Raw genomic sequence first — 22,641 nt, forward strand, 5'->3', positions numbered from 1 at the left:
CCCCCCTCCCCTCTCTCCCCCGCTCTGCTCATTCAGTGCACACGGACGGAGGCCCTCTGTGCTGGGACCTGCCTCAGCTGCTCCCGGTGGGCCGAGCCTCACGTGCTCAGGTTTAGGGGCGAGCCTGCAGGACTGCTGGGGCCTCTACCCTTCTAACGCTCCAGCTCCCTGCCCGACACTCCTCACGTGGGCACCACTCTGCTGTGAGCAGCCGATGGACATAGGTCATGATTTATAATCCCTTTCAGGGAATTATTGCTGCTAATGGGCCACGCCAATTTGTGCTTCCCAGGAGGGGAGGGCAAAATCAATTAATGGACAGCCTGCCATGGCCAGGCCTGATGGCACAGTGCGGCCTGACATCCGGCAGTGATAAGGGGCTTTCTGAGGCTGAACTAATAAGGAGATTGGAGGAAAAATGAGAAAAACAACCCCCCAGATCAATTCCATGCAGAGTAAACAGAGCAGCTGGGCACGGGCCTCTTTCCACCTGGACGGGCCCCAGATAAGGGCAGGACAGGCCGCCCACCCCCCTTCCAACATCGGCATTCACTTAGGAGCCGCTCAATATGCACATATCCGCACAAATGAAAAAGGCACGCTCGGCACCGGAACCAGGGGAGCAGATAAGGCCCACAGGGCCCCAGCCGTCCCTGCAGCGCGGCGAGGGGAGGGGAGAGGAGCCGCAGCCCCCAGCCAGCCGCGTGGTTGCCTGGGCTCCCGAGGCCTCCCCGCAGCGAGGAGGCGGGGTGCAGGTCTGCGTGGGGCTTCGCCTGTCCTTGGGGCCCGAGAGCATGATGTCAGGAGGTCCAGCCCAACCCTGCGACAGGCAGAGAGGATGGGGACGCTGTGGGCTGATTGGAGGGAAAGCTCAAAACAAACAAACAGACAAACAAACAAACCTTTATTGATGTTGCTCAGAAATTTCCGCTGTTTTCGGAGCAGCAAGATTCTTTTCTCACATGAAATCGTTCCCTGAGCCCCAGCTGATAGCACAGTTAAGGGCGGGGCTCTGGTTGAAGCCCAGAGAGCCTGACTGCGGGAGCCCCACCATGATTCTGAAGTGGGTGCCCTGCCCCCAAATGAGACTCACCTCAGAGCCGATCCCAAGGCAAACTCGGGGGGAGAGTAGTCCATCTGGGAACAGATCTCACAGATCCCAGGAGAGTGGGGAAGAGAGACGGAGGGAAGGCAGCCAGTGCGGGGTTGGCTATGAGCAGGTGACTGCTGTGGGCGCCTGGGGCTTGGCCCCACTGAGGACTTCTGGAGACTGAGTAAGGCACGCATCTGAGTTGTCCCACAGGCAGTGAGGAAGCCTGTCTGTCACCAACTCCTGTCCCTCATTAGTTGGGGACTGCTTCAGGGGAGGTTAACCCTTCACCACCCGGAGAGTGCTCCTGTGGCCAAAGAGAACCTTCAGGTGGAGACATGCAGGTGCTCGAGACAGGACACTGTTGGTGTGGATGGGACTGTCCACCAAAGCTGCACAGGAACTCCAGGTGGGCGGGGGGACAGGGGCAGGGCACTGCCAGTGTCTGTCACAGACTCTCAGTTCTCTACCACTTCTAGGTCACCGTGGTTTGTAACTCTGGTAGGGAAACAGTTCCTCTGTGGACCTTAATGAAGGACTTGGCCAGCTTGGGAGCACAACAGGACTGGGGGGACCGTGCCCCCCTCTCTCGATGGCCACTACACTTGAAGAAGGCAAGGGGATTGTTCAGGGACTCACTGGACACCCCACATTAAAGAAGCCCCCTATGTCTCCTTGCCTCTGCATACTATGGAAAAAATCAGGAGATGCAAGGGGGTTTGGAGCTGGAGCAGCAGTAAGCCGGAGAAGACATGGACCAGGAGGTAGACGAGGGGTATTGACCAAGACAGGCTGCATCTTGCTCTCAGGGAGGCGCAGAGCCTCCCCAGGGCCCGAGAGAGAGAATGAACTGAGGACTTGGGAGTAGAGAAAAGGCCAGGGCTGCTCTTGGGTGTGTGGGGTTCTGGCACATATTTTTTGTGGACCTCTGTCTATATAAGCAATTTGATTTAAAAACATACCAAGTTCACTAGTCCATGTGAGGTACAGTGACTTATTGGTGAGCATTCAGAATTGGTGGAGGGGAGGCATTCACTGATTTATTTGTCGTCTAGTCAGTGCACACGAAGATTCTTTGTCCCATGTCTAACTGTGAGAGTCACTCAGATCAGCACATCAGCACCATTGTGGTGGCCCGGTCTCAAGCAAGGCCATGGAAGGAAAGCTGCACCAGTCAGCAAGAATGACCGGCTTGCCAGGCTGTCCTCCTGGAACCAGGGACTGACCAAGAAGCTCCACAGGCATGAAGCCCGGAGCACCTTGGAGCATCTGGTCTACCACGTGCATGAGTTGAAGAGCACCCTGAAGGGAGGAAAGAAAACTGAGGCTCACATGGGGACTGGCCCTGGCTGGGGTGGCCCTCCTGGATGACCTTGCTGGCCATGACAGCCTTAGAGGGAGACCTAGAAACTTTCTAGCAAGGCACTTCAAAACGCAAGGCCCTCTGAGGCATGGTTGAGGGGACCTCCTTGCTTGGCTTTAAGGACAGCCATGGAAAAGGTGAACCTAAATGATATTTCAGAGAAGAGAAGGTAGTGTCTCATACTGGGACCAGAGAGGGGATGAAGCTGGCCTGGGAAAGAGCTGCCTTCTGAGACAAGGAATTTGATGACTAGAGAGGGTGGAGGACTTAACCCACTTTCTGCCTGCTCTTGGCTCTGAGCTCCCCTCAATGTGCATAAAATTGGTTCGGCCCTGCTGGCTGGCACTTGGCCATAGAAACCCCAAATAAAGGAGTTAACCCTGTAGAGGGTTGCTGCCTCCCCGCTTGCTGGGAGAGAAGCACCCAGGGCCAGAGCTAGAGGCCACTTTTCACACAGGAGACAGAGCCTGTATTGAGGGAATACAATATGCCCCCTCCCACGTTTCACACATACATTTTCAACTTCCAATATTCACAGCCACTCTTTCCACATCTCCTCTTCCTAAAGCCCTGGTAGCCCCTGGAAACGCATCATAGAATACTCTCTTCCCCCTTACCTTAGGTGACTCAAATCCCCCACAGATCCCCTATTTGCCATGCTCCGTGTTCTTGTTCAACTGCTCAGCCCCGGGCCTCCTTATATCACTGAACCCCTAACCTGCCCTCCCAGACCTGAGCCTTTCTCTTATGCCTTCTTCTCCTCACCTGCCCTGGCTCTCACACCCTTATCGATGACAGTGAGCCCAGGCCCATCCTATCCCACCCCCAACTCCTCAGCTCAGGTTCCCTTGTTTATTTGTTGATTGCCTATCTCCCTAATTAGAGTCTCAGTTCCAAGGGGGCCGGTACTTTCTCTGTCTTGGTTACCTCTGTCCGACTCATCAGAACCTCGTACAGCGGATCGCACATCCTGCTAAAAGAATGACCAGATGGATGGCTCCTGTTAACAGTTAAGGAATTACAACAGACGTCTTTCTGCATGTATTGCAAACACACCTCCATTGCATTTAAAACAATGTCTCTGTCTACTTTATCTGTCGTCTGTGTCGTTCATCGGCCTGTTTCTATTTGTATCGACTGGTTTTTCTATGCATTATGGTCATCATGGACAATATTTTCCTACTTTGCACGTCTGGTAATTTTTTTATTGGATGTCAGACACTGTGAATTCTACATAGTTGGGTGCTGGATATTTTGAATTCTCTTAAGTATTTTTGAGTTTTGTTCTGAGACTCAGTGAAGTCACTTGGAGGCTTACTGGAAACAACGGGACTCTTCTGAGGCTTGCTCTTTAAACTTTGCCAGGCAGGACCAGAGCAGCCTCTCATCTAGGGCTGTGGGCCTCTGTCATAGAGCCAGAGCGAAGCCATGGGAGAGATGCCAGCCTGAGAAGCAGGGGCTCTGGGTTCTGACTCTCCCGCTCAGCCACTGAAGGAGTCATCACAGGGTACTGACCATGCTGGGGACACAGTGAGAGCATGATGAACAGGTCTGTTGTCATGGAGCCTTTAGTCTTGGGGGGGCTGTAGCCCATAAAAATATAAGCAAATAAAGATGATGTCAGGGAGTGGTGAAGAAAATAAAACAGTCATGGGTTAGAGAGTAACTAGGGGGTACTTCTAGTTGGGGTGGTCAGGGAAAGCCCCTTAAAAGGGGACTTTTGTCATTAACTGGCTATATATATATATATATATTGATTTCAGAGAGAGGAAAGGAGAGGGAGAGAGAGATAGAAACATCAATGATGAGAGAGAGTCATTGATCGGCTGCCTCCTGCACGCCCCCGACTGGGGACCGAGCCCACAACCCGGGCATGTGCCCCGACCGGGAATAGAACTGCGGTCTCCTGGGTCCTAGGTGGATGCTCAGCTGCTGAGCCACGCCCAGCCGGGCTTAACTAGTTATATTTTAACAAACCAGGACCTCCCCTTCGTTTCAGTTTCCTAATTATATTTAAATGAAGGTGTGGGTTAGAGAAGTGCTAAGGGCCTGTCCAGCTTTGAAATACAAGGATCTGCCTTAGCTTGTTTGGCTCAGTGGTTAGAGCGTCGACCCGCAGGCTGAAGGGTCCCAGGTTTGATTCTGGCCAAGAGCACGTGCCTTGGTTGCAGGCTCGGTCCTTGCCCCTGTTGGTGTCAGGACATGTGTGGGAGACAACCAGTCAATGTGTCTCTCTCACATTGATCTTTCTTTTCTTTCTTTCTTTCTTTCTTTCTTTCTTTCTTTCTTTCTTTCTTTCTTTCTTTCTTTCTTTCTTTCTTTCTTTCTTTCTTTCTTTCTTTCTTTCTTTCTTCTTTCTTTCTTTCTCTCTCTCTCTCTCTCTCTCTCTCTCTCTCTCTCTCTCTCTCTCTCTCTTTCTTTCTTTCTTTCTTTCTCCCTCTCTCTCTTTCTCTCTCTCTCTCTCTTTCTCTCTCTCTCTCTCTCCCCCTTTCACTTGCTCTGAAAAGCAGTGGAAAAAATATCCTCAGGTGAGGATTAAAAAACAAATAAATAAAAGGATCTATCTTCTGCACGATCCCTTTACCTGGTCCTGAGAAGGAGGGAAATAAGTGTATTCTCTCTGCTCGCTCTCCAGGGTGTCGAGGTCCTGTATCCATGGAACAGAGAACAGAAGCGGCTCACCTTCTGCTGGCTCTGCATCAGGAGTCAGGGCCTGGGGTGCTGGGGGGCTCACTGAGACAAGACCCCCGGGTGAGAGTGGGAGTTTCGGCCCAGATCTAGCAGTGCGCCAAGGTGTCCACACTGTGGAGCTCCGGGGAGCCGTCCGCGGCTCTCTGGGTGCTTCGATATACTTTGACCTTGCAGGGTAAACAGCTCCTTGGACACACAGTTCATTCAGGCCTACAGGTCATCTTGGGCATCGGGGCGACGGTGTAGGGTTTGGTCTGAGATTTGAACTGGCCATCGAGATGCCCTGCCTTCCACTGCCCTGCCTTTGGCTCCAACCTGCTGCCCGGCCCACCCTAGCCGTTCCTGGGCTTGTACACCAGGGGCTGGGCAGGGGAGTGGGCTGGTGAATAGTTGAAAATGACTATTATTTCCCCCCATTCCACCAGCGTGATGTCCCTGGCGCGACATTCTGGTGGCACTACTTCACAATCTAAAAGGGCTGCCATCGCCTGCGAGTGAGCTGCAGCCCCTGCCCTGTCCCAGCACCCCGGCGTTGCCTGGCCTGCCAGCAGCTCAGCACCCACAGGCAAGGCGGCCCCAGCCTCACGACAGCCACAGGGCCACCCTCCCTAAAGAAGCACAGTCTCCTCCATTGAAATCAGTCACTAGTTGCTCCCAGCAGGTCACTTCTGGAGCCAGGCGAGAGAGGGGAGGCGCCTGCATCTGTCCTCCGTTCTTGCTGGACACTTACTGGAAACCTGAGGGGAGACAGGTTGTTCTCAGTCAGGCTGTGCCTGGGTCACTGGCTTCTCCCGGGATTGAAGGGCGAGGGGAGAAGGCTGCAGGCCACCCCCTCCCAACCCGGGTCTCGGACAGTGCACCTCAGCGCCCTGACTCCCAGGGGCTTCGTTTACTCCCCAAGCACCGAAGGAAGAAGCTTCTCTGCCCTTTGCAAAAGTTTGGTCTCTGAGCCAGACCAGCACTCGCTCCCCAGCCCTGTGGTTTTCACGGACACTCCCACTTAATTCTCCAAGAGATTCTTTCCTTGCTCTTTGCTCCAGAAATTCCTTATACTCCAGCCTGGCCCCTCCAATCACACGGCCCCCCTGCCTGTCACCTACCGGTGTCACCTGTGACTTTGGGAAAATCATGTTAGTTCTCTGGGCCTTGCTTTCCCCATTTCCCAATACCTGGGAAAAGCAAGGTAGCTCGCATGGCTCCTGGCTTCTCGAAGTGTGGTCCACGGACCGGCATCCCTGGGGATCTCGCTAAGAAACGCTGAATCTTGGGCCCACCCAGACTCCCTGGCCCGGAATCTGCATTTCAACAAAGCCCCCTGGATTTGGTGGCGCGTTAAAGTGTGAGGAGAACTGGTGTGAGGACATGCAGTTAACCTGCTTAAAGTTTCCTATCACAATAGGAGCAAAAGGGGATTTCTGAAGATTCTTGGGCGGAGTAACGAACACAGTGTTTAAGACCCTGCAGCAGGCAGGGGGATGCGGGGGTGAGGCAGCTGCAGCCCCGGGTGTGGCCCCAGGTGGGCAGTGCGGGTGTGGTCTGCCTGGTGTCGCTGAGGAGGATGGGTAGTTAGTTCTCCGTGACATATTGAATGTGGGGCAGCCGGGAGGACCAGGCTGAAAGCAATTCAAGGCTACGAGCCCCTGGCCCTTCAGGTCTAATTCTGTGTGCAACTCCCCCGGCTGGCCTCACAGTTCACGGAGCTGATCTTCATTTTAAAACATCCCTGGCTGTCCTAACTGAACCCTGGGACAGGAGGGAAGACTGGCAGGTACACCGAGCGCGTGAAGGTGATGTGTCCGTCCCTCTGCGTCTGGCTCCCAGCTCTGCTGCCTGTCGGAGACCCTGGGGGCCTTTGGGAATCCTGATGGCAGGGCCACTCCTGGGGCAGCTTAAATCAGAGTCTCCGGGGTGGGCCCAGGGCAGCCAGTGATGGGACCCACTGCTTTCCTCTCTGTTCCGAGGACTGGTGAGGGCAGGTGCCGGGACCACCAGCCGTGGGGCTGCTGACCGAGGCACTGGTCCGATGTTTCTTCTGCACCGCTGATGAGCAGTCCGGGCCCCAGGAGCACAGAGTCTGAGGCAGCTCCCACCCAGGGCTGCCACTGGCCACAGACGCTTGGGTGCAGGGATGACCGGGGGGTGGGTGTGGCGGAGAAGGAACCCTGCAGGGCTGGGCTCAGGGGCACAATGCTCCAAGTCCCAGTTCCTCACATAGACAGGCCTCAACCAGAATAAAAGGTGTCCGTTTTAGTTCACTGTTTACTATATAAGCCCCCGGTTACACGATGGGGCTGTCCGTCTACATGTAGACTTTGGGACTGTAGATTCCTGGATGGAGGCGCTGCTACAGATGAATCATTAGAGTCGCACCTCACCATGCGGGCCAGGTCTCACCCCTGAGGCCAAGCCCCGCTCATGGCTCCTCTTCCCCGGGGCTGGGTCCTGCGAGGGACTCTTCTGGACTTTATCCAGGAGAGGCTGCCCATGGGGGCAAAGGTGGAATCCGAGCCTCACAGGTGAGAGGGAGGCTGCCGAGGTCACCCAGCGCAGAGGTAGCCCTTGTGTTTAGGTCACTTCCCTCCCAGTTCTGCTCTTTCTATTCCACGGGGAAGGTTCCAGAACAAAGGAGAGAGCGAGCTGGAGGTTCCTCAGGCTGGAGATGGTGGGGTGGGGGCGGTGGGGACGTCGAGGCTGTCAGACCGAGTCTCTTCCTGGCACCAGCCCAAGAACAGGGTGTCACGGTCACGGGGGGTCACACCAAGGCTCCTGTCCAGAGGAAAACACTTCCAAACTCAGGGATTGAGGAAGATTTAAAAAAACAAAACAAAACACTCTAGAAAGGATTTAAACTTATCTTCTCAGATTCTAAAGCGGTCCTTGGTAGTTAGAAGCAGCAGATTTGGCACCGTGGATGACTGACGCCTCCTCCGGGGAATATATTCCTGTCCGCGGTGCCCCTGGCAGGGATTGAAATGTTCCGCAGCTTTTCCGTGAACCCTAAATCACGCCGATTCACCTGCCCTTGCTGAGGTCTGGGAGCCGGCGGGAGGCTTATGCTAAATCACCCTCTCTGGGCTCCTGCTCCCAGGCTGATAGCCACAAATTCCCCCTGGTGAGCACCCCTGAAGAAGCCCAGACAGGCCCCTAAATCAAGAGCAGGGGGATCCCGGGGGGAAGGCAGTGTTTGCTTTGGCTGGGAAGGTGCCCGGCTGGCCTGCGTGTTTGCCTGACAGGGAGGCCTGATAAGTGGGGTGCGCAGAAAGTGCTGCGCTGGGACCTGGGCCATCTGCCGCACGCCCAGAGAGGCTGCACCTGCCGGCTTTCCGCCAGGCCTGGCAGGAGAGGGACCCTTTGTCATCCAGTCTTCAGCTTCCTTCAGCCCCGTGGTCACTGAGAACCCAGGATTATTTTTCTTCCCTTAACAATTGAACCCTGGAACTTGCCTGTTTTGATGAATGACTTCCAGGCTGCTGCTTGTTTGGAGAACAAAGCTCCCAGCTGCAGGGAGGGCAGAGGCCATGGGACCAGCACGCACAGCAGAGGGGCTTTGCACGCAGGTCAGTGGGGAGCGCGCAGAAACCTGGGCTCTTCTGGCTCTGCCCTTGGTTCGCTGGGCAAGTTATTTAACCCCCGTGTGCCTCAGTTTCCTCCTCTGTCAAAGCAGGACCATACTCTAGGCTCCGTGTACCTCACAGGGGTGTTGAAAGCATCGAATGGAATAATGTAAATAAAAGTGCAGAGCTGCTAACGTGCCGTGTAGATTTAGTGGAAGTGTCCCAGCCTGCAGCCAGCTTTCTGCACCATCTGGGCAGTGTTGCCGGAAGGCTCCATCCTCACACAGACCTTGGGTTTCTGCTGCTTCTCTTTGGAGAGGGTTGGATGAAAAGTCTCTATCCTGTGTACAAAAGCTGAGTAAGCGTGACTTAACGATATCGCTCACTAGAAGGGAGAAATGACAGTTGGTTTTTATGAACTGTTCTGGGGTGGTGCTCCCTGCCCCCAAAGCCGACTTCTTTCTCCATGTACGGCCCAGACACTGTGTCCTGTACCTCCTCTGAGAACTTCCCCCTGCAGTCGGGTCCTCTTCTCCACATCACCAATTTCCTTTCTCCTGGACCCTTCCTTTCAGTATCTAAACGGCTTCGTCACCATTTAAAACAAAAACCCAAAGCCCTCCCCTTCTGTGCCCTGCTTGCTTTAGCTGCAGCCTCATTTCTCTCCTCTCTTCACAGGTGAACTCCCAGGAGAGTCGTCTCCACTCACTGTCTCTGTCCCCTCTTTCCTCCCCCACGGCAACCGTAGGGCTTCCATTGCCCCAGTCCCGGTCTGGAAGGGCGCTGGTCCAGGGCCGCCTCGACAGGCAGACGGCCACTGGTCAGTGTTCTGCCCCGACTGACTCAACCCCAGCAGCTTCGGACTCCACCGCCGTCTCCCTCGGGACATGTTCTCCTGCGACCTGCCTGAGGCCAGGCTCACTCACCCGCTGGCCCTTCTCGCCTTGGCCGAGCCTTCTCTGTCTCTGGCTGCACCTGCTAGCCTACCTCTGAATGTCACTGTGCCCAGGGATCTGTTGTCAGCAACTAGGATTTTACGCAGTGCCGCGGCTCTCCACACCATCCAGGCCTCCCGCTGAGCTCCAGACTTGAGTTCAGCTGCCTTCACACACATCGGAAACTCTGAACGGGCCACCAGAAGTCAAAGTCCTCTAGGCCCTCCCTCTCATGTCCATCCTCCCTGCCTCTCTGGTTTCAGAAAATGTCATCGCCACCCTGTTAGCTGCTCAGATCAGAAGCCCAGGAGCACCCCTGGCTCTCTCCTCTCCCTCACATCTCATGTCCAATCGCTGGTAAGTCCAGGCTGCCCTGGCCCTTTGCCCGAACCTTCCCAGGAGCCCGATAACTGTGCTCCTCCTGGTCCTCTACAACCCACGCCACCTCCGGCAGCCAGAGCGGGCTTTCCAAAGCAGCAGTCACGTCACAGCCCACCAAGGGTTTACTTCTTCAGTGCGTCCCCACCGCACCTGGAACAGAAGCCTGGCCCCTTACACAGACCCGTGTGACCTGGCCCCTGCTGCCCTTCTCGGCCCTCCAGCCCCTCTGGCCTCCTTCCCATCCTGTGACCAAGCAAATCTCCTGCCCCTCAGGGGTGTTCATTTCTGCCACTTCTGCTTGGACCACTCACTCACTCACAGGACACGTGGCTGCTCTGTCCCATTGTTCAGCTGTCAGGTTCAGGTTCTCTTCCCCAGGGAGCCCCCCACCTATCCAGTGAAAGGCAGTCTCCCCATTGCTCTCTTCAGCATGGCATGTTTTGGCTCTTTCGTAGCACTCATCCGCACCTCGAATGATCTTATGTATCAGCTGGTGTGTTCATCAGCTTCCTCCCTCCTCCTGGAGGGTAAAGGGCACTCTGCCTTGTTCCACCTGCCAGGACCCCAGCACAGGTACAGTGCCCGGCACGCACAAGATGCCCAATAAATACAGTGTCTAATCGCCGATTGGCTGTGCAGAGCTATTCAGTGTCCGATATATGTCATTAGAGTATTTTAGGAATAGATAAGGCCTCTGAGATCACCGAATTCAAGTTCATTTTTTCCCCTCTTTCCTTTTAGACAAGAAACTGAGAATGAGAGAAAGCAAGTTGTGTAGCCAACGTGTCACAGCAGGCTGGTGGCAGAGCCAGATGGTCACAGGTCTCAGCCAGGACCCGACCATGGTGCAGAGGTTGCTGATCCTGCCGGTGCAGAGAGAACTGTGAGCAGGCTGGCTTCCCAGTGAGGACAGCATGGCCAAGGCCACCCTTTTGTTGGGGTGCTCTGCCCATGTGCCAACCTCCTACTGTCTAAATGGCAGAGAGTTGGTCATGAAGCTGAGGGTAGCCCCTCAGGGCAGGTGTCAGTCATGGAACGATCCAAGCCTGCCTTTCACCCACCAAGGAGCCTGCTGACACATGGAAGCGGCGCTAAGCCTGTCTGGCAGCCCTGGATTCCTGGGACGAGGCTAGGACTGAAGCAGGCTCGGGGCAGAGCCCTGGGGCTGTCCTGTGGTCTCTGCGGAGAGGCAGAAGAGAAGGCCTGTCCACAGCAGGTGGGTTGCTGCCCAGAGGATGTGGGGTTAGCGAGGAAGGCGGGGAAGGGCCTTTTCTTTCCTTCCCTGTTGTCTGACACCACATACATTTCTTCTGTAACTGTCCCCGTGTCCTCAGGCCTGGGACTTTGAGTGCTATTTACATCGATAACTCATTGGCGGGAGCCACCCCCCAGCAGGAGAGCGATATTTCCAGCCAGGGATTTCACAAGTCACCAAGCCTCCTATAAGCCCCTCTTGTTTGGTGAGGACCGAGCCAAGGAGAGCTGGCTTTGGGGACAGAGAACATAGGGAGCTGACGACCTGGAGGAGGAAGAGAGGCTTTGCCAAGCAGGACGGGAGCAGCCGGGCCAACCACCCTCTTGGCTTCTCTTGGGGTTTCCGATGCTGCCTCTTGGGGTTTTCTCCAGGAGGACGCAGAGGCCGGGCACATGGAGGTGACCGCAAGGCTAGTCCTGTAGCCTCAGGACCATGCAGGAAGCTCCCTGCTTCCCTCTCCCCTCGCTGCTTGCTCCAGACTTCCCCTCCCCTTCCCTCTCCCCCTCCCAGGTACTGGCGAGCAGAGCGAGGGGTGGGAGGAGGCGACCTGTGGCCCCGGAGGAGGTGCACTTACATTTCTTCTGCAGGACGGCCTCTCTGGCCCTGATGAATGCCAGGATGTCCGAGTCCGTCTGGCTGTCTCCAGTGAGAGGGACGGATGACACTGGCCTCTCAGGGATGCTGGGGACAACCACATGTCACACTTTACTACACCTCATGTTTGGACTCAGTGCTTAGCTTTCCACCGTGCTTTCCACGTTCACTGACTCGATGTCACGCAGGACGCTGTGACAATGAATTTGCCTCCTCACCCCCTCCCCTAACCTGTGCAGCAGTCACGCAGAATCTTTACATGCAAATGGGTCATGTCCTCACCACCTTCCCCGTCCCCTCACCGTCACCCCCCTCTTCCCTTGCCCCCAGCTTACCCAAACCAAGCCCGTTTGACCTGGGCACCCAGTTTGATGTCATATGCCTTAAGGTGGCTTCCCAGTGTGTCCCCATTCCCACCGTGGCTTAGCTAGTTGCTCCCAAGGTAGAGATAACTATTCTCCCCTCTCTCCTTAAAAACAGAACCATAATATTTAGCTAAGGAAACAGCCACGGCTAAAAACTACATTTCCCAGGTTCCTTTGCAGCTATGTTTGGTCAGGTGACCAGGTTCTGGCCGATGAGATTTGTAAGAAGAGCAGAAGTCCCCTGAGAAAGGGAGGGAGGTGTGTGGCCTTCCCCCTCCTCTTTCTCCAGCCAACGCCTCCATATAAAATTCCCCCTGAGAAAAGTCAGAGCAATACACTCTCCTGGCTTTGCCAAGCCTCCACCCTCCCACCTGTCCCCCCACCCAGCAGGTGGCACTCTCCACTCCCCCAGAGAGCAGTGAGGGTTGTATGGGGTACAGTGTCGCTCATAATCACAAACAATTTTTGTGTCAGGATTCCAGCTGCAACTCAGCCAGAGGTGCTAAAGCGGAGCCACAGTGCGGGGGTGGGAAGGCGGGGAGCTGGGCTGGGGCTGTCCCTTCTCTCTGGGGAGGGGGGGGTCTGGTGGAGGTCACCCTTGGACACCTTGGGAGAAGGGTAGGGCCTGCCAGGTGAAGGAGGGTGTACAGGCCTTCTAGTCAGAGGGCACGGAGAGCGGCGCTGGGGAGAGCAGAGGCCTGGTCCACTTTGTTCAGCCCGGAGTGAATGGCTCACAGGGCCGAGGCCGGGCTTGTCCATCCCTTCCCTCTGGGGATGCTGTGGTGGGGCCAGGGGCCTATGCTGGGACTGCCCCTGGGCTGGCTCTTCTTTCCTTTAATGGCCCCACATACATCTGTTCACAGGAGTCAGGAAGCATCTTTGCCCACACAGGGCCCCCGGACCCTGGGAGAAATCCCGGCTCTGGGCGTCAGCATTTGTGAGAGGTCCCAGGGGATTCCAGGCACCAGAGTGGAGGCTGGCTCTGTGCTCTGTGCAGACACTGGACAAGGGGCTCCTCGGGTTGTGAAGGGAACAGAATGACTATTTCGACCCCATCTGCCCACAGTAGGGGCTGTTACAGTCATCAGAGGGAGGAAGAGACCACAGACCTGTCATCCAGGGAGGCACGAGGGCTCGTCTGCTCCCAGCTGTGCAGGATGGGGCAAGGCGAGGGCAGGATTTTCCTGGCATTCACATCACTATAAAAACCAAACCCACAAAGGAGAAGGTATGGGAGGCGTTTTACCAAAGAGACACTCAGGGTCTATATTTAGGAGCTGTATGGACTGAATGTTTGTGTCCCCTCAAAATTCATACATTGAAGCCCTAACCCTCAATATGACAGTGTTTGGAGTGGGGTCTTTGGGAGATAATTAGGTTTAGGTGAAATTATGAGGGTGGAGCCCCCATAATGGGATTGGTGTCCTCTTATAAGATGAAGAAAGACCAGACCTCTCTCTACCACGTGAAGGCAGAGCAAGGAGGCAGCCACCTGCAACCAGGAAGAGGGTTCTCACCAGCCTGATTCTCTTGACCTTGATTTGGGTTTCTTCAGCCTCCAGAACTGAGAAATAAATACATTTCTGTAGTTTAAGCAACCCAGGCCATCGTATTTTGTTAGGGCAGCCTGAGCTGACTAGGACAGGAGCCAAGAACCCTCTGCTGTGAATGAATGAGTCGGCCCAGGCTGTCATAACACACCACAGAGTGGGCAGCTTAAACAACAGGAGGTCATTTCTCACAGTGCTGGAGGCTGGAAGTCTAAGGCCAGGGTGCCAGCATGGCCAAATTTCTGTGAGGGCCCTCTTCACTGTGTCCTCAGGTGATGGAAAGAGAGTGAGCTAGCCTCGTGGCCTCTTCTAAGGGCACTAATCTCATTCATGAGGCCTCCACCCTCATGGCCTAATCACCTCCCAAAGACCCCAAGCACCATCACATTGGGGATTAGGTTTCAAAGTACACATTTTTGGAGGACACATTTAGTCCATAACATTCTACAGCTGGGCCCCAGAATTCATGTCCTTCTCAAAGTACATTCCTTCCATCCTACCAGCGCTCCCCCCACCCCTGCCAAATCTTAACTTGCTCTAGCATCAACTCCAAGTTTAAAGTCCAAAGTCTCATATGAATGTAATTTAATCAGATATGGGTGAGATTCAAGGTATTTTTTTTTAAAAGATATTGATTTTTAGAGAGGAAGGGGGAGAGAGTAACATCTATATGAGAGTGAAACATCTATCAGCTGCCTCCTGCACAAACCCTACCAGGGATCGAGCCGGAAACCTGAGTATGCGCCCTGAATGGGAATGGAACTGGCAAACTTTCAGCGTAGGGGATGATGCCTACCACCTGAACCACACCAGCCAGGGCAGATTCGAGATATTTTTGATTCATCCTGAGGCAAAACTGCCCTCCAGCTGTGAACCTGAGCATCCAGACAAGCTACGTGCTTCTAAAATACAGTGCAGGAACAGGCACAGGACAGACATTCCCAATCCACAAGGGAGAACAGGAAAGAAGGAAGGGTGATGTGTCCGAAGCGAGCCCAAATCCTAGCAAGGCAAACTCCGTGAGATCTTAAGGCAAGAATAATTGTCTTTAGCCCTTTGGCCCACTAGGGTTAAGGTCCAGCCTTCTGGACCCACTGGGGCGAGGTCAGCCAGGCTCTGCTGGGCAGGGGTCATGGCCTTGAGGTCTTGCTGGGTGACCCCATCCCCACAGCTTTGAGCACAGGCTGTCTGGCCTGTTGAAAGCAAGTCAGTGGTCCCCCCTTTTGAAAGGGAGGGGCAGCCCTGAAGATCTCAGAGTCGTCTTTGGGGTCATCTTCCTCTCGCCTGGAAGAACCACCTTCACAGCAGAATGGCACCATGGTCCCATCCTGTAAAGTCCAGGAGGTCCAACAGCCTGCCGTCCTTCCTTCCTCAGTCCACTGTCCGCGCTCCTGTTGGGGTGGCTGCTTCAATCCCCGGTTCACACCCGCACTCATCTCCTTGTGGTTGCTTGTCACACCTCGGGTGTCCTCTTCTGAAGACACTTTATTATTTTTTGCAACATGGATAGGCTGAGGATTCTCCAAATCTGTATATTCTAGTTCTTTTTTGCTTAATAATGTCACCTTCGAGTCATTACTCTCTTATATTTTACTATAAGCAGCCAGGAGGAGCCAAGCCTTTCCTTCCACACTTCACTTAGAAATCTCCTTGGCTAATATCCAGTTTCATCACAAAACACTAGAACATGAACACAATTCAGCCAAGTTCTTTGTGGCTTCTTACAAGGATTGCCTCTTCTTATTATCCAATAACATGCTCCTCATTTCTGTTGGAGACCTCATCAGAATGGCCTTACCATCCATATTTCTATCAACATTCTGTGCATGATTATTTATTTATGTCATCTCTAGGAAGATTGAAGCTTTCTCTACAGCTCTTCTCTTCTCATTAAAAGTCCCTTTACAATAATCTTGGCTTCTTCTAGCATGGACTTCAAAGCTTTCTAGCCTTTACCCATCACCTGGTTCCAAAGCTGCTTCTACATTTTTTTTTTGTATTTGCTATAGCAGCACCCCACTCTGGTACCAATTCCTGTCTGAGTCAGGGCAGGCTGCTGTAACAAAGTACCACAGGCCGGGTGGCTTATGAACAATGGAAACTCACTTCTTACAGTTCTGGAGGCTGGAAGTCTGAGGTCAGGGTGCCAGCATGGTTGGGTTCTGGTGAGAGCCTGCTTCTGGGTTTCAGATGCTGACTTCTCACTGTGTCCTTCCATGGAAAGAGAGTGATCCAGCCCTCTAGTCTCCTTTTATAAGGGCACTAATCTCATTCACGAGGGCTCCACCCTCATGATCTAATCACTTTCCAAAGACCTCATCTCCAAATACTATCACATTGAGGATAGAGTTTCAACATATGAATTTTGAGGGGGACGCAAACATTCAGTCCATAACAGATGGTTTATACATTATTTTTCATGTTGAGCATTGCAGGTATTGGATATGCAAATTGAACAAAAACAACAAAGATCACAGCTATTTAGACGCCATCTGCACGCAAGGTCCTGGGAAAGAGCTCTGCAAATATTATGCCACTTAATCCTCTCAAAAACCTAGTTATTCCCATTATATACACAAGAAAACTGAGATTTAGAGAAGTTAGAGAGATCCTAAAAGTTATCCAGCTGGTACGTGGCCAAGTCTGGATCCAATCGCGACTCTGGAAGGCTTTGGAATCCGTGCTCTCGGCCACGATGCTTTATTTATTTTTTATTTATTTTTATTTATTTTTTCTTCACGATGTTTTATTAACTGGACCCGACTCTGGTGTTCTGTGGGAGACATGAGGCTTATCCCTGCCACGCCAACTGCCCTTAGGTGGCCCCAGCTGACCAGCGCTGTGCTTCCTGAATGAGGAGTCAGTTCCAGCAGCTCACGCAGATGCAATTTTGCCCATTTTAGGAGGCTGCCTGGTGCATGGGGCTGGCTTTGGATTCTTGGATACAAATAGCAGAACCTAGAAGCACCCCCTGGGAGATAAAGGGCCAGTGGCCAAAGATGTCCCAGATGCCAGAGACAGGATGACATCCGCTCCCTGGCTTTGGGACAGTCCTGTGTAGACACCACGTCTGAGCTGGAAGAGGCCTGAAGAGTCACCTGGTGAGAACCCTCCTTTTACAGATGGGAACACTTAGGCTGAGGTAGGCCAGGGTTAGAGACAGGTGCACCAGCTTTGCCAGGTCTGCAACAAGAGTCCAAGGAACTCTACAGGCCTGACAGCCTGCTGTCCCACCGTGAGTACAGCCCTGCCCCAGCTCCCGCCGTCGGCCCTCTCCGGTCTCTTTCAGCAGCAGGGCTCCTCTCCCCGAGCCTGCCTCCACAGGCTCAGGACAGTGGGCCGAACAAACAGGAATGGAAATCAGAGCCTGGGACCTTCCCCCTGCTGCTTATTTCCAAGCATCCCGGCCACTCTCCACCAAGTCCTCGGGGAGCCCAGGATCTGCGTTGCTTGGTGAGGGCTGTCGCGGGCCAGAGGCAGCCACAAGGTGGCAGGCTCTGCGCGCTTCTCTTTAGGGAAGAGGGGCCGATTCTCAGGGCGCTAACTGAAGAGCTCTTGGTGCAGGTGGAGAGAAGGGGAGGAGAAAGGGCTTCTCCCTCTGTAGGTCCAGGTCGGTTTGGAAGCTGTAGCAAACCTTACAAGGTCAAGTCATCGGCACACAAATGCGTCACTGACTCAATGGTTTCCCAGTGGAGCCTCTTCTAAGGTTTCATAGGTGTCAGGCTGTGCAGGGTGGGGAGCGGAGGGAAGGGGGCAGAGACGGACATAGGCGGGGCAGAAGGGCGCGGTGACCACCCCAAGGCAGAACCCCCTGCAGGTCCCGCTGCCCGACCAGCTAGCGCAGGAGCGCTGCACAAAGCAGAGGCCTGGGGCTCCTGAGGGAAACGATTCCTCCGGTCCCCAAGCTGCTCCAGGGTCACCGGATGCCACAACTTCATTTCTGAACCCTCATGTTACAAATTACTCCTGTCTTTTCTCCCGACCAGCCACCCTTCGACACTGAATTCATTTCCCATGTTGCATTTGTTCTGGGGAGAACATAACCAGCCATCAGAATTAATTATCTTTCTAAATAAGGATTAATAAGCAATATTAATAACAATTAGACCTCCTGGGTTGCCAGGCAGTGTTGTGCATTTAGTGTGATCCGTCCGCGGGCCCTGAGCGTCCCGGGAAGTGATGAAACCAGGCTTCTTTCAGAACCTGAGGAGCGGAGGACCAGCCCCGGGCCTGCCCGAGTCCGTCTGCAGCAGCCACGTTGCAGCTCAGGCGCAAACAGCCAGCCCGACTCGCTTTCTCACTCCAGCGGCTCCTCAGTGGCACTGGGACATTTATCTGCTCGTCGAATAAGTGTTGGAGGGACCCTGGCGCATCTTACCCAAGAGAGAGGGAACCCTGAAGAGGGGAGCTGGCTGCCCAAGGGCCCGCTGCTGGGAAGAGCTGCCCTTCCCCCAACCCCTTTCCAAAGAGAGAGCTCAGCTGCTGCTCAACCCAGTCACAGGGCGGGTCCTGGGGTGGAGCCGAGGCCCCACCCTGCCCTGGCCCCTGTCCTGTCTTTCTAGGGCTGGAGGACAGCGAGGCACATGGCACCGGCTCTGCGGCCCGAGTTGGTGGCTGGAGAGAGACAATAACTGGGGTGTCATGAGAAGGAACCTGCCCTCAAAGGTGGTGTGTGGGGGCTGCGTCCCTTCCTGTCATGCTGTCATTCAGGGAAACTGGCTCTGGGCTGTGCTCATGAGGGGGCCGTCCTCACAGGGCCGCCCGCATCTGTCCTCAACCTGCGTTAGGACAGTCTTTTACCAGAGCTCCCCGCACCCAGGTAGGCCCGCTGCCCTCTGCCCTGCCACCAACAGTCCCTTCTGCCTCCCCCCACTCTCCCAGGCTCCTCTCCCCTCCCGCCTGCTGCAGACCCCTCTTCCCACTCAGGAGCTTCTCCTGTGGCCATCGCCGTGGGTCTGTGGCGTCAGAGCCAGGGGGCAGGACCGAGGGGGCTGTGCTTCGGGAAAGCCACTGCCTGAGTGTCCACACGTGACCGAACAGCAGAGTGACTGCTCCTGGGGATGACGCAGCCCAGAGAGACACTCGGGGCCGCAGGGCAGGCAAGGACAGGTGGGGAGCGGTGCCGGGCGCCCCTGTCCTCTTACCTTTTGTTGGAGAGAAGTGGGGGCCTTTCGTGCTGGGACTCAGGCCTCGGGGGGAGTGGCTGTGTGTGACTCAGTGAATTCCCAGCTGGAGAGTTCACCTGTTGGCCCAAGAAGGAATTTTACAGTGTTAGCCTGCATTTGATGACATGGGAAAGGGTCCTAGATTTAGTTCTTAAAGGGAAAAAACTAGCTATAAAAGTGGGTATACACAACATACGTGGGAAAAAATAAATCTCGACATAGTCATGACTATGATGACAGGCACTGAAATACTCTGGGTGGCAGGTTACAGGTAATGTGTGACTTGTTCTTGGTGCTTTTCTGGGCTAAGTTTTCCAAATTGAAGTTGTGTTACTGTCTGTAGTTAGGAAAAAATGTTTCACGTGTGATCTGACAATTCCCCAGAAGTCCTTTCTGGGTTTGCTTCCCCTGGCCCCAGGGAGATGCTGCGAGTCAGGAGGACCCCACGGGCACTCGTGCAGGGAACAGCTCCCCCGCGGCTGCCGGGCACCTCGCGTGTCTCCTCGCAGGGCTCCTGGGTGGGACTCCAGCTGCAGCTCACCTGTGTCCCGGCAGGACGCCCTGTGGTTGCCCCAGGACACGAGAGCATGGGGCCTGTGAGCGCCCCACAGGCTATTTCCTCCTGCTCCCTGCCTCCCCAGGACTGTTTCTCAGCGCCTCCCCTGTTCTGATGAGGTTTAAGGCTTCCTGCCTCATCCCGCTCAGGGGACACCTGCCGGCTATAAACCTGCTCGGCTCCTCAGCGACAGCGTGCCTGTCATCCCTGCTGCAGTCACCTGGTCCCTCTGTTCAGTGACATCCTGTGGAGAGAGGGCCCCCAGAGCTGGCACCTTTGGCTCCTCTGGCTCCCACTGTCCGTGAAAGTCATAATCTGCCTGACCCTGTCAGCCCGGCATGGACGCCTCCTGAGTCACAGGATGTCCCTCACCGCTGTTCAGCTGCTGAGCTCCCTCGGGTGCTGCAGTGGCTGATGCCTCACTCGGCGCTGATGCACTGGGACGGGCTCTCTACTGGAGACAGACCCCAGGGGCACTGTGCACGTGGGCGGAGCCAATTGCATCTTTATTTCCCCTAACTTCTACCCGAAATTTAGCATTTTTCTAATGATAGATGCAGACAACAAGCCACCATCATATCAGCAGCACCTGTGACTTCATCACCGGTGCAAATCAGAGAGAGATCATATCTCATCACAGTGTTCATTGTTACTTTGAAATTATGGTCAATGTTGGGCCTGCTCCTAGGTCTCATTAATTTGCAGGGTGCTCTGCATATTATTATAGCATAACTTTATTTTAAAAATATTTTGGTGGGGTGGGGGCTGGGTGGAGGGGATCAAAACAGGGGGCAATGGGGGACATCGGTAATACTGTCGATAATAAATAAAAAACAAAACAAAATATTTTGAGAACTGTATTTCAGTCTCATTGTGTTTTGTTATCTTGTGTGTTTAATTGTATCCAAATATTCTACTCTGTGGTCGGCTCACATGGCCACTTGGTGACAGGTGGGTTACTGCTGCCTGGCTGTGGGGGCAAATCTCGTCTTTGGGCCTCAGTTTCCTCGTCGGGTCAGGTGCGTTTCGTCACTTTCACGGCAGCACAGCTGAGCAGCGGAGGACACCCGAACCCGGGGCTCGTGCGCACGTTTCCTAACAGGTTACTTCAGCTTTATTATACGATAGGGAACTTTTAAGAATTTGCTTAGAAAATATGCAAAGGTTTATCTACAAATGGGCATCCAGTGAAATACTAGAAACAAACTAAACATTAAACAATAGATTAGTTAAAGGGATTAAAACAAATTCCTACGGTGGGCTAGTGACGGCCATTAGTTTGGAGGTGAAGACATAACATGGAAGAGAAGTCGTGCTGTGTAATTAAGTAAAAAAATGCCGTTTGTAAAACCCGAAGACAATATGATTCTATTTTTATAAAAACATATGAATATATGCTTAGAAAAAGAATAAAGTAATATAATCCAAAATGATAATATTGTTTATCCTTAAGTGCTGGCGCTATTTCGGGTGATTTTTACTCCTTTGTGTTTTTCTGTATTTTCTAAAATTTTTATAATATATACGATTATAATAAGAAAAAAGTCAGTGTTGTCAATATGCTATCACAGGAGAACATCACACAAAACAACGGTGGCAGATCCATTGGTTTTGGGGGCTGCACCTTCCATCTCCCACCTTTCTATGGGACAGGCCTGGAGCTAGGAAGCAATGAGCCCAGACCTCCTGCGTTCCTTGTTACTAAAACCAGCTCTTGCTTCAGGAGCCGGGGCTAAGAGCACTTGGGCCAGAGCACTGAAGTCCCCACTCTTCTTCCCCTGGCAGCCCCTTGGGGGCTGTGTCTGGCCCCTTGGGGGCTGTGTCTGGCTCCTCCCCGGCTGCCCTGAGGTTTCCCAGGCCCCAGGAGGGGGACAGGCTCTAGGCCAGCAAGGGGCCCGGCCACCACCCATACCTGCAGGCTGCTGGCCTCCTCTGCCCACCAGGCCTCAAACTCCTTCTGCAGCTTCACCTTGGCCTTGTCCATGAGCAGCTGCAGGTGCTCGATCTCCACCTTCAGGGCCTTCAGGCGGGTGAACATCGTTTTATACCTGCAGTGGAATCAGGGAGGAGCCCTGAATGTCTCTGCTGGGAGGGCGGGAGGGCTGTGGATGGATGCGGGCTGCAGGGCCTGTGCCTCAGTCACCCGGCAGCGCTGCGTTGGTAACAGGACTGGGGGCCTAACGTTGCCCAGGGGGCCCGAGTACAGCGCCGGGGCTTTTTCCATCCACCATAGAGACGCAGAGGCAGGTGTTTTTGTCCAGCAGGCCATTGGCCTGGGTGTGTGAGATGAACAACCCGTCTCCAAGAGTGGTAACTGCCATTACTGAGCACCTACGAAGGGGCAGGCATTACTCTAGGCACTGGACACATACACACTCAGCTCACCGTCTGCACAACCCTACGAGGAGGGCGCTGTGTGCATCCGCGTTACAGATTTGGAACCTCAGGCATGCAGAGGCTAAGGAGCTTGCCCCATGGCACAGGGCTAATAGGAGAGGAGCCAGGATGGGAACCCAGGCCGTCTGGTTCTAGGACCAGTTCTTCACCACCTCCCATCCCGCTGGCTCACCTTCATGGCGAGGACCAAAAGTGACACTACACTGGTTAGTACGCATCTGGGTGTTGGGCGTGCTACAGTGAGTCAGGAAGCAGATGAACAGCCCATCTGCAGAGACACTCTGACTTCTGAGATGCCCCTGCAGCTGGCAGTGTGGAGCAAGGGGACAAGATGGGTACAGTGAAGACACGGAAGAGTGAACTGGAAAGGAACTGAGAAAAATAAATGCAGTGAGGGAGAAAGAGGACAACTGGGGAGTGAACCCGGGAGAAAGAAAGAGGGCAGCTGTCCAGGAGGGCAGTGCAAGCTTTCGGAAGGGGGATGCTGGCAGGAGAGGGCACAGCGCACAGCTCTCAGGAGGGACCTGCCCATGGGCTGCACGGGACCTCGGTCTCAGGTCTCAGGAAGGCAGTGGTGTGTGTGTGTGTGTGTGTGTGTGCGCGCGCGCGCGCTTGGGGGGGGGCAGGGGGCAGGGGGCAGGGTTTGCTTGGAGAGCATGCCCAGTAAGCCAGGGGTGGCCTGTGTCGCATTGACACCATTAGCATCCTGAGGGCAAGGAGGTGACTTGTTTGGTCTCCCCCAAAT

At 54.2% G+C, this 22,641-nt stretch overlaps 1 protein-coding gene across 2 annotated transcripts in view; it reads right to left on the bottom strand.

The window, feature by feature from the left end:
* Positions 1-4,818: 4,818 nt before the first annotated feature.
* Positions 4,819-22,641, bottom strand: part of KIF6 (kinesin family member 6) — a 335,606-nt gene continuing 317,783 nt past the window's right edge. Inside the window, exons 18-22 of one of the 2 annotated variants that reach the window (XM_081140157.1) lie at positions 21,412-21,547; positions 18,923-19,020; positions 13,338-13,427; positions 11,844-11,950; positions 4,819-5,881 (exon numbers count right to left, since the gene is read on the bottom strand). In XM_081140157.1, the coding sequence (XP_080996283.1) occupies positions 5,871-5,881; positions 11,844-11,950; positions 13,338-13,427; positions 18,923-19,020; positions 21,412-21,547 (442 nt within the window). In that variant the 3' untranslated portion in view covers positions 4,819-5,870. The remainder of the gene's footprint in view (positions 5,882-11,843; positions 11,951-13,337; positions 13,428-18,922; positions 19,021-21,411; positions 21,548-22,641) is intronic. The other variant, XM_081140158.1, reaches the window with a different exon arrangement.

Source organism: Miniopterus schreibersii, assembly GCF_964146895.1.
Source record: "Miniopterus schreibersii genome assembly, chromosome: 6".
Taxonomy (NCBI): domain Eukaryota; kingdom Metazoa; phylum Chordata; class Mammalia; order Chiroptera; family Miniopteridae; genus Miniopterus; species Miniopterus schreibersii.